Raw genomic sequence first — 12,110 nt, forward strand, 5'->3', positions numbered from 1 at the left:
ATCCTTCGTCATCTTCCCAGACGCCTGGATCAGACATGTGTTTAGCTCTTTGTCTGAGGGCTTCCTCAGGGTACTCCTGTCACCAAGGTCAGAGACAAGAGCAAAGGTTTCAGCCTCTCCTTGTGGGTTTCCAACCCATGGTTGTGAGGCTGGAAACTAAAGATAAAAAAGTGAAAAAAAAAAAAATGGCCCTTGCAAACTCCAGCGGGCCAGTCCTCTGGGGCCGGCACGAGAGGGCCTGGGAGGCTGCTGGACTGAGCTGCGTCCCTGCAGTTCCCGCGTCCCTGCGCCGCAGCCTCCAGGCGGTAGGGGCCGCTGTGGCACAGAGCCTGCGAGCGCGTTAGGACCCTCCTTCCCGAGGGTAGAGAGGAGGAGACACTTTGGCTGGTGAGCGGCGCGGGTGGCTAGTTTGCGAGGTCTGCGCGGTCCCTCCAGTGCGCGCTCGTTCGTGACCTTCACGGCTCGGACACTTTGGGCGTCTCACTACCGGGGGCGTGGGACACTGCGGCGTTCGGTGTAGGACCCCGAGTCCTCGTCATTTCGGGGGCGCCCTGAGCCAAGTCTCGGGCATTTCTGACCCCCAGGGCCCATTGTCCGCAGCTCACACCAGGAGCCGACACTCTGGTCAGTGACCCGTCCTTGGACACCTCCACCTTATTTAAGAACCCTCGTATTTCCTGGACTGTTTCTAGGTGCCCTAGCTCGTCAAACTCGGTTTAAGGAAAATGATTTTGTGGTGCTTTTCAACTGTGGTGCCTCTTTTTGTAACTTCTAAGTCCTGTGTTCCCCCTGCAAGACAATGCCTGGTACTCAACTGAATGCAGTTTCTCTTTCTGGAGGCCTGGAATGCACGTCTCTTGAGTCCTAGCTCGCTGAGTGTAGGTACCACAGGATGGGAGGGGAGGGGACACAAATAGTATGCGCAGCCCTCAGTCCATGACAGCCGTTGTCATAACCTCCTAACTTACAGTAAATTCAAGATGGAAAGGTACTTTTTACATTAAAAACAATGCAGAATCCATTTATTATTTTATTATTATTTTTAAAGATTTTATTTTATTTTTTAGAGAAGGGAGGGAGAAAGAGAGAGAGAAACATCAATGTGCGGTTGCTGGGGATCATGGCCTGCAACCCAGGCATGTGCCCTGATGGGGAATCAAACCTTTGACACTTTGGTTCGCAGCCCAAGTTCAATCCACTGAGCTACGCCAGCCAGGGCTTTTTAAATTGTTGTTCAGGTACAGTTTTCTGCCCTTTACTCCTGTCCCAGCCCACCCGCCCCAGCCCTCCCCACCTCCCTCCCATTTCCACCCTCCCTTGCTATTGTCCCTGTGTCCTTTATACTTGTTCCTGTAAACCCTTCCTCCTTTCCCCTGAAATTCCCTCTCTCTCCCCTCTGGTCACTATCAGCCTGTTCTCTATTTCAGTGTCTTTGGTTATATTTTGCTTGTTTGTTTGTTTTGTTGATTAAGTTCCTGTTAAAAGTGAGATCATATGGTATTTGTCTTTCACTGCCTGGCTTATTTCGCTTAGCATAATGCTTTCCAGTTTCATCCACACTGTTGCAAAGGGTAGGAGCTCCTTTCTTTCTGCTGCGCAGAATTCCATCGTGTAAATGTACCATAGTTTTTGATCCATTCATTTGCTGATAGGCATCTAGGTTGCTTCCAGCATCTAGCTATTGTAAATTGTGCTGCTATGTGTTTCAGGATTCTTAGGATATAATCCCAGCAGTGGAATTGCCGGGTCAAAAGGCAGATGCATTTTTAGTTTTCTGAGAAAATTCCATACTGTTTTCCACAGTGGCTGCACCAGTCTTCAATCCCACCAACAGTGCACTAGGGTTCCCTTTTCTCCACATCCTCAACAGCACTTGTTTGTTGCTTTGTTTATGATGTCCATTCCATTTTTAAAGTTTAAGTGATTACACGTTTGTTTCTTAAATCTTGTAATAATTTATAAATGCAGAGTCTAATTGATTTAGGAGTGAGGTGTGGTGAAGTGGTGGAATAGGGTGGGCAGAGAATTGAGAGACCAGGATTCTCTCACTCTCCCACTGTCAAAGGCACCATCTCTTTGGGTCGAGGTTTCTCTTTGTTTAAAAAAGGGTCCAGATGGTGAGGATAACAATAGCTACCATTTATTGAACATATCCTTTTAGAAGTGTTTTCTCATTTAATCCACACAGTGATTCTATGCAACAGATAATATTACCCCTTTTATAAAGGTGGAAACCGAGGCCCAGAGAGGTTGTTGCTTAAACATATCCAGTTTATAAATAGCAAAGCCGGAATTTGAGGATATGCTCGTTCTCCTCAAGATATCAAGTCCTCTGATTCTATCCCAGATTTGTTTATTCTAATTTAAATTATGTTTAAGGTATTCTGCCCCATACTTCAAGTTATTTTCTTAAATAATAAGATAGTGTGGGATGTGAAACTAAAATAGCAAATATATTTACATCTGATTAAAATATTTTGTCCATTTTATAATTCCTTGCATCTTTAAAAGAAAGGCTTTGATTATTGCTAAGGTTCCGTCTCACTAACATTCTATGATTCTGATAGTTTTGTTTTGTTATCTCTTTTATTGAGATACTTATTCCAAAAATTAATATCTGAAGATTAAATTTTTCTCCAAAGTAACATATGTTTTGTATCACAGTCTAATTTTCATGTACACTATAATGGAGATAGTCATGCTAATTTTATGCCAGTGAAATGTGTTTCACAACTGACAAACAATTGCTTGTCAGTTATTAAAGACACTCTGGATATCCCTCTAAGTAATGAATTTTACTGAAGGAGAGAAAACCATTCAGAAATGACCAGTCCTGACTCCATCTGGGGCCATCTTTTACAGCCTCGCCAATTGTGTGTGTGTTCCAGTGCAGACCCCGTTCTCACTCACACTTTGAGGTGTGAATGACCCTCATGGAGAGTTGTGCAGAGAGGCAGTCCTTTCTCTCTGCTGCTTCCTTTTCCCATCGCGTATTTCCTTCACAAGAGGTTGGGGAAGAGAAAAAAGTACAGAACCTTTTACTAGGGAGGGACTGATGAAGTAAATGCAGCTTAGTTTACCTCTTTTTTATGGGCAGATGTGAAAAATTCTCTGTTGTGAGTACATGAAACACAAAAGTTTATTTTTATTTATTAATTATTATTTTCCATACATACAACTGTAAACCTCTTTCACCCTACCCTGTATAGTGCAGTAGGTGATCCCTAAATTTATACATGTCCTTTCAGTAAACATTTGCAGTGGTTGCAGTTTAGGTATTCTTTAACTGTCATTTCTGGTAAAGAGTTTAGCATACATAGCACACTATCAAGGTGAACGTGGATGTCTGGGGGTTGCAGTATAATAACTACTGTCTCGATTATTATTTTCTTGGTCCATTGCAAAGGAAATGTAGGTTTTCTAAGGAAAGAGGAGACTGAAGAAATTTAGAATTAAAATTCATTATGATTCATGTTAGAGCACTCTTTATACTTACTTTATAAACATCTGGTATAAGTTGAATTTCATGACATTCAACATCATTGCATCCCTTTAATTGTGAGATAGTGAAATGTCTATTGGCTGTAACCAGTCTGTCTCTCTCTCTCTATGTGTTTATATATACATAGCCATATATATATATATGAATATATTTATTTTTGGACTTAAGGTGAGGAGTGAGTTAATCATCCTTAATTCTTGACACATTATCACCAACACAAAGTACGTGATAGCTAAGGTCTGAGGACCCTTTTATGCTCTACAATTTGTGTTCCCTATACCTTCCTTTCCCATCACCTTGTTTTTCTTCCCAGTAAACAGTTTTAAACCACATTCTACCAGATAGCTTTGTTTTAATTACACGCAGCTATTTCTCAAAACTTAAAGAAAACTGCTAGTGAGCATGACTTTTACCTTTGTGTATTTGGTGTTTTAGGCCTTGTTAGTATTCTTATCCAATGCCCCAGTGTCTGTTTGTGGTATATTCTTTTTTTTTTTTTAAGATTTTGTTTATTTATTTTTTAGAGAGAGGGAAAGGGAGGGAGAGAAACATCAGTGTGTGGTTGCCTCTCACGTGCCCCTGCTGGGGACATAGCCTGCAACCCAAGCACATGCCCTGACTGGGAATCGAACCGGTGACCATTTGGTTCGTAGCCCACACTCAATCCACTGAGCCACACCAGCCAGGGCTGTTTGTGGTATATTCTGAGGCTCTGATTCAGTCCTAACCACATGGATGTTGTGTTAACTGTTTCTTGCTTTGCATTTTTAATAGGTATGACCTATTTATAGACTATAATACTGCTTCTACTTTATTGCTTTCTGAATTTTCTCTTTTCCCACATTACTGTCAAACACATTATTAGCATAAGGAGAAATATCACTGGCACCTAGTCTAAGCAATCTGGTGGCCAACACTTTGACTTACATTCTAAATATATTTGTACTTGCCATTTATCCTGCTCCTATGACTAAGATGGAAAGGTGAAATGCCAGCAGATTTCACAGAAGAAAATGAAAGCAATAGATGCAGTAGATGGTTGCCACAAGAAAGGAGAAGTAACAAAAGAATTTAGCATCACTCCCCCTACACCATCAACATTTTTGAAAGATTGAGCCAAAACTGAAGTGAAAGTTAAAGGGATTCTGGGACTAAAGCAGAATCAAATGTGAAGTCTTTTTTTTTAATAGCTATTTTTGCATGGTATCAAGAAGTTTACACAAGAAATGGGCATGTAAGTCGACCCATTTTTCAGCAGAAAGCATTGAATTTTTTGCCAGCTTTGGGCATGATGAATTTCAAACAGCTGTGTGCCGGTGGAACAAATTTTAGGCGTGTTAGAGAATTGTTTCAGAAGTTGTAGTGAAAAAAGAAAAAACTGTTCCAGTAGAGAAAATAAGTAACTTGTATGAAGGAGAAATTTTAAAAAACAGGTGCTAGTTACAACTCGAATGGTGTTTTAAATGCTGATAGAATTAAGGTTTACAGGTTGTTTGTTACCTCATATACTTCGTGCCCTAGGTAGACTTTGCAAAGGAGGTAAACAGAGATCGATGATCCTTCTGCTGTAACGCATCCTGGATGCAAAAGATGAGACCTCTGGTCACTGGCAAGTCAGTTAACCCTCAGGGCTTCAGAAATGTTCATCGACTCCCCCGTGATTACCAAGCTAGTGTGTATGCCTGCAGGATGAGAGATATGTTTAATGAATGGTTGAGAAAGATTGGCAAGAGAATGAAAGGAGCAAAATGCCATATCCCCTTCATGGTAAACAGTTGCTCTGCCCACAGCACTTGCCTATGCTTGACTCATGCATGTGTTTTCCCATTGAACTGCATAGCCACTCTGCAGGCATCCGGTTAGGGTGTAATTTGTTCCATGAAAGCTCACTGCAGAAACAACTCTTCTAAATTTAGATGATGAAGGGAAAACAGAAAATAAGTGAAGCAAGCCATTGACATGATTACTGAGACCTGGTGGTCTGTAGAGCCACCCACAGGAGTGAAATGTCGGTGGAAAACAGGTATGATTCCTGTGAAGCACCCTATGGTCAGCTTGGAAGAAGATCACAAACCAAGTGTGGTGTTTGATCTCTTCTGGACTCAGGTGCTGTTGTCACTACTCTCACAAATCGGTTTGATTTTAAAGGCACTGTGGCTACAGATGTCATTTGACCTACTCCCAAGATTAGCAAATCTAAACTTGCTGCAGGAGTGCTGACTAATGTCAAAATGGAACCAGAAAGTGATGATGATGGTGATGGCGGAAACAATGATAACTAATATGCAAGGGAACAAGTGCTGGAACAGACAGCAGTGAACATTTCAGAAGTCCTTGCATGTGTAAAAAGTGTTGACAGTCTTTCCCTTAGAGCAGATGTTCCTGACGAGGTGTTTACCCAATTAAGTAAGACAGATAAATGTCTTGTGACCACTGCAACAAAGACTTTTGAAAAAAACTGACCTGCTATAACTAATAAAATTGCAAAAATACTGGTTTTATAAAGTGTATAAAATGGGAGACTTAAAGAGTACTTGTATAAACAAGGCCCCAGTGAGTGTTTAAATGTGAATGTTTGACTCTTAAACTTTATAACATTTACTGCATGGTAGGTCACTAATTTCAGCTCTTTTTTTGTTTTTGAAAGGTTTCTTTTCCAACCATCTCCCTTCCAACCCCTTCACTCTCCCATCATTAGGTGGCAGAAATGATAACAACAAGCCTTGCCTAACAGCACATAGAAGAGAAAAGTATTCATAAAATGTTACCACTGCAGCTGGGAGAACCAGAAGCCAAAAGACTCACTTAGATCTAATCGGATAGATTTAGAGTGTTTCAGAGAATAGAAAAGCCGTCCTTTCCAGAGAGTCGCTATAGGCAAAAGGGGAGTGAGGACACACTGTTACCCTTCCTGCTTGGTGCCCGTGGTTGGGCCTGTGGCAGAAGGGGAGGAGCGTGAAGGGAAAGTGGGACAGGGCGTGAAGCTGTAGGAGAAACTGGGCAAAGGAATGCTAATACTTCTGTCAGCTTGGTGTCCTGAAAGTACTTCTGTCAGGTTGGAAGGTGAGAAAGAGTGAAAGTGGAAGGAAATAGAGAAGGTGTGGATAGCCCACTGCCCACTGCCAGCCTAGTACCTCCTTCATGTAACAAACAGTGTGACTCAGGCCAACAAGTAATTCTCTAGCCTTCCATAAGTAGGAAAACAGCTTTTTCCCACTTTACTGGTTTGTTCTGAGAGATGAAAAATAAAATAACCATTTTGCCAAACAATACTTAAAGCACTATTTACAAAATATGTGTTAAAAATAAAATGATCGACAATCACTTTTGTTATATATCTGGACTGGAATTTTTAAAAATTAGTATAGTTTTTATAAAGAGCATTATTGAAAAACAATCATGAAAGAACAAAGTCTCTTATTTTATTTCTAGGTAATAAATCATCATTAGTCAAGATGTCTTCAGCACCTGAGCCTCCAGCCTTTAAAAATGAACCACCCAAAGAGAAAGACTTTCAAAACCCAGGTCTCAGAGGGGTCCGCACAACAACTTTATTTCGGGCTGTGAATCCAGAGCTCTTCATTAAACCTGTAAGAAATATACACAGGATAACACTTATGTTTAATTTAACTAGGCTACCAGAAACAGACAGTTCTTATTTTCCTATGACATTTAATTTTATCATGGCAATTTTATGTTGACTATTAAGATCTCTCTGAATAAATGCAGGTGGAAGGAAAATTTTAATGCTGTTTCACTAAATACACATGTAAAGTGAATTATATTAAGGGTATTTGAGACTTAATGGAAAATGGTTGTACTTTCATGGATCAAACTTCTCAAATTCCTATTTAAAATTTGAATAGCTGTATTAGAAGGAAATTTTTAATGTTTAATGAGGTATTATTAAGTTAGATCTTCCAATGAAACAAAGCAAAATGAGAATCTGATCATTATTATAAACTACAATTCCAGCATTTATTAATAATGTTTTTACCTAAGGCATAGCGCAAACATTTTGTTAAAAATTTCAAAATGTACATTTGTACACTGTTAGGGAGTCAGCTAATCATTAATATCCTTGATGCAAATTATTGAATATATTTGATTTGATAAATTTTTACTTTTAAATAGATATACATTTTATTTTAAAATAAATTTAAATTAAATCAAATTATAAATATACTTAAATGTATTGAATTTGATTATAATTTTAATAATATGGTTGTCAGTGTAAACTGTTTACAGTTAAATAGATCAATTTAGCAATCAAATCATTAAATCAAAGTAGAATGTTTTAAAAACTTCGAACTAATGTGTTTTTTTAGTTGCCAAATACGTATTAAGAATTGCAAATTTAAACTACTCTTGAGTTTGTGGCCTTTCTTAGATGTCCATCCAAGCAAAAAGGTTTGACCTGTATTTTTTTCATTAAGTTTTGAAGTAGTAGTAAACAGTCGGTATGGTGACAGAAACAGAATACAGATTGAAACTTTTATCACAACTCTGCACTCACACTGACCTAAGAAAGGCCCCTTGGTTGAGTGTGAACACTCAGAAAGGAGGGTCTGAGTTACAGTAATAAAGATTAACACTTCTGTGGAGTTGTGAACATCTTTCTTACATTTAAAAACTTCTTTTTAAATTCAAAGCTAGTTGCTTTGCCTTTAAGGATCTTGGATTTTCCAGCAGAAAATCAAGGTTATAATAACAGCATCATATCTGTTGCAGGCACTAAATTTCTTGAGGTGACAGAATAGGTTCCCAGGGAAAAGTGTACATTGCCATTTTTGCGGTATCTAATGTATGGCATGAAAGGCTTTTTGCCAGTTTTTCACAAACTCAGGAGAGAAGAATGGCATGTATACTTTATTCCCCACTTCCTAATAAAATTAACTAATTCAAGGAGGTTAAGCAGTTTCACATGCCACCCAGACAACACTGAAAACTTGAGCATCGAGCCAGTTTCCATGCCTCCTGTCTCCTCTGCCACTTTGCCAGCTGTCACCTTCCTGTAGATGGAGGTCTGGGATGCCCAGGCTATAGACAGCAGAAAGACTGGAGAGGAGAAGCAAGAGTCTTCCAGACTCTCCAAATTATCAGGAGTTGAGTTAACTTAATGGAGAACTGGATAAATTATAATTGAACATATCATATGAATACTAGTGTGGTAATAAAGAATTGATTTGTCAAGAGGAAAATGCAACAGGTATTTGGGTCCCTTCAAATTATTAATGAGATTTTGTAATTTTTTTTCTTTGACAGAACAAACCTGTAATGGCTTTTGGATTGATAACCCTTTCACTATGTGTGGCTTATATTGGTTATCTACATGCAACACGAGAGAATAAAATGGAACTCTATGAAGCTATTGATAGTGAGGGGCACAGTTACATGAGGAGGAAAACATCTAAATGGGATTAGTGTTGCTGGTTACTGTGGATGGAGCTGTGTTAAGAGCTCCGGAATCATTCATGATGGACTATATATTCACAATATCATGTTTCGTGTGCAGTTGCAACAAACCACTTAATAATCTTTGTATTTTCAAAGCTGCGGCCATTATCTCATTCTTTTTCCACAGAAAGCTCCTCCATGTACTTTTTAAATGAAGTCCTCTTATAAAGGTGCCATGAGAATGGAAGTCATTTTTGTTAATTAAGTTTTATGTAATAAAAGTACCCAGTGTTGTTAAATTTGCATGGTATTTTTAATATTTTAAAGTAAATGGTGCATTTGCAGTTGCTGTGAGGGTTTAATTGTTTTGATTGCAAAGGAAATGGTCATTTTCTAACTGGGCATAGAACCTATATTTGTGAAGAAAAAGAAATTATTGTAAATTATTGTAAACCCTGCAGTCAATGTTAAAGACAAATAGTTTATACAGAGTCACAGATGGTTCATATATTTTGGTTTTCCATTTCAGCTATTTTTGGTCCACAATTTTATTTTAATTGAAAAGATACTCACACTCAACTATTAAAACCAAGATTAAATGAGAGAATAACCAATGTAATTGGAGTTGTTTTTTTTTAAAGAAGAAGTATGTTATATTGAGCTACGATGTTTTTATTTGACTGCAGCTGTTACCTATTTTAGTTTTTGTCAGTTAATGCCACAATGATACAATAAACATGAGGCCAAATGTTCTTATAGTTATTTAAAAACTAGAACTACTCAATAGATAACAAAGTCTCCTTACTATCCTGGGTTTAATTTACATAATTTAAATCTTTCTGACAAAGGTTCTGGACTTGTATTATTTCTAGATATTTATCCCATTCTCCAAAATCATTGTAATTAGGGCTCAATAATAAATCTCATCTCTGAAACTTTATTTCATTTATTATTACCAAGTAATAGTAACTGCACAAGCAGAGTTTATCATCATAATGTCAGTTTTTACTTTCCAGAACTTTAGTGTAATTTTGCAAAGATTCATGAAAATGCAGTTATGCCTGATTTGTAGATATCAAAGAGCTTAGCTAACTGAGTTATCTATATGCATCTAAATTCAGTCTTTACTACCAAGCCCTAAATATTTCTTGCTTTCTCTCTCTACATAGTATGTAGTTTAAAATGTACTTCAGTGGTATAAAATGTCTTTTAATTTAAAGTATTATGTTTTGGTTTTGGTTTCCCTGTGGACTTTGGTTGTTAATGAACTTGAACTTCTGTTTTGTTTATGTGTCACATTATCATCTTTTATAATTCTTTAGTATTCAACAAAATGAGTTGACATTTGGCAGGGGAGATATTGGTTAGGTGAACTATCAAGACATTATTGTAGCCCTGGCTGGGTGGCTCTGTTGGTCAGACCATCATCCTGTACACCAAAAAGTTTTCAGTTCGATCCCCAGACAGTGAACATGCCCAAGTTGCAGGTTCAGTCCCCAGTCAGGGCGCATACAAGAGATAACTGATCGATGTTTCTCTCTCACACTGATCTCTCTCCCCCTTAACCCCTTCTGCTTTCTCTAAAAAGTAAATCAGTAATCAGTAAACATATCCTCAGGTGAGGATTAAAAAAAAGAGGGATTATCGCAGCTCAGAGGATGGAATTGTACACAGTATAGCCTTAAGCCATGTGACATCTACATGAATGAACCAGGGTAGCAGTAGATTGGGCGAGGCACATGGCTGTGAAAGAAAAATAGTACAGTGGGGAATCACCTTGAATTTTAGGAATAAGTACCTAATAGTGATACTTTTTGCAGGATGGTTATGAGTTACAACATGGTCTGTGTGTGTAGACTCAAAGACTACTTGGTTATGCGTTGATGTTTCATTCATTTTCTAAGGGAAAATGCCACTCCAATAAAGTCAATTATGTCAGAAAGGAACAGCCAGAGCAAGATATTGACAGCGTCTTGGGGTGTGGGTCCAAGTAGTTAAAGGAAGGTCTTTTAATGTGGGAGTCTGGCTGAGACTGGGCAAAACTCAGTAACAGGTTAGGTCTTGAACCAAGTTTTGGTAAGATGACTGTTGATAAGTGGCAAACGTCCTTTTGCCCAGGGAATTAATCTGTTCTGATACGAGTGCAATTTACCCAGAGGAGCAAGCTGTTCAATTGATAAATGAGTTTTCAAGCATTTCCTGAAATAAGCAGTGAAATTATTTATTGGTTTATAGCCTTATATTTTATAGGGTGACCAATGTGTCACAGTTTATTAGGCATGGGGTAAGGGGGGCAGGGGGATGGTGCTTTGCATATAGGACTTTCCATTTTAAAACAAGTTCAACAAATTATTTAACTGTGTGACTTTAAAGGTTTTTAAAAGATTTTATCTATTTATTTTTAGAGAGAGAAGGGAGGGAGATGGAGAGAGAGAAACATCAATGTGCGGTTGCTGGGGGTTATGGCCTGCAACCCAGGCATGTACCCTAGTTGAGAATCGAACCTGCAACACTTTGGTTCACAGCCCACGCTCACTCCACTGAGCTACATCAGCCAGGGCATAACTGTGTGACTTTAAAACCCAGGCTTAGGCTCTGGCTGGTGTGGCTCAGTGGATTGAGTGCTGGCCTGCAAACCAAAGTGTTGCTAGTTCGGTTCCCAGTCAGGGCACAAGACTGGATTGCAGGCCAGGTCCCCAGTAGGGCGTGCTCGAGAAGCAACCACACATTGGTGCTGTCTTCCTTTCCTTCTCCCTCCCTTCCCTTCTCCCTAAAGATAAATAAATAAAATCTTAAAAACAAAAAACCCAGGCTTAGTAATTTTGAGTGCTGATTTAATGAAAAGTATTTAAAAAAATACTCCAATATTTCCCAATTTTATTGCCATGGCATCAATACCACATTGATAGATAAACTTTGCTGGCCTAAAATGAATCAATTCTTTAAACAAACCCTTTAAAAGAAAGTGTAGTGGGCTGAATAGGACTCCCATTCCCCACCCTACCTCCAAAGATGTCCACATTCTAATCACTGGAACCTGTGGATCTGTTACTTGATAGAGACTTTGCAGATAGGATTAAGTTAAGGATTTTGAGATGTGGAAATTTTACTTTATTATCTGGGTAGGCCTAATATAATCACAGAAGTCCTCAAAAGGGAGGCAGAAGGTTAGAGGAAGAAGCACTTGTAGGGAACCGGTTTGTTTTAATCT

General features: G+C 38.8%; 1 protein-coding gene across 3 annotated transcripts; it reads left to right on the forward strand.

The window, feature by feature from the left end:
- The first annotated feature begins 372 nt into the window (after nt 1-372).
- SMIM8 (small integral membrane protein 8) lies at nt 373-10,182 on the forward strand. Of its 3 annotated transcripts, none has more exons than XM_045844144.1 (3): nt 373-387; nt 6,935-7,092; nt 8,768-10,182. In XM_045844144.1, the coding sequence occupies exons 2-3, from the start codon at nt 6,958-6,960 to the stop codon at nt 8,924-8,926; spliced, it is 294 nt and encodes a 97-aa protein (XP_045700100.1). In that variant the 5' UTR covers nt 373-387; nt 6,935-6,957; the 3' UTR covers nt 8,927-10,182. The 3 variants fall into 3 exon arrangements, with proteins under 3 accessions (XP_045700100.1, XP_045700098.1, XP_045700099.1); XM_045844142.1 differs by lacking the exon at nt 373-387 and adding an exon at nt 394-624; XM_045844143.1 differs by lacking the exon at nt 373-387 and adding an exon at nt 636-878.
- Nucleotides 10,183-12,110: the final 1,928 nt, after the last annotated feature.

Source organism: Phyllostomus hastatus, unplaced genomic scaffold, assembly GCF_019186645.2.
Source record: "Phyllostomus hastatus isolate PE091 unplaced genomic scaffold, TTU_PhHast_1.1 phas_contig_40, whole genome shotgun sequence".
Taxonomy (NCBI): Eukaryota; Metazoa; Chordata; class Mammalia; order Chiroptera; family Phyllostomidae; genus Phyllostomus; species Phyllostomus hastatus.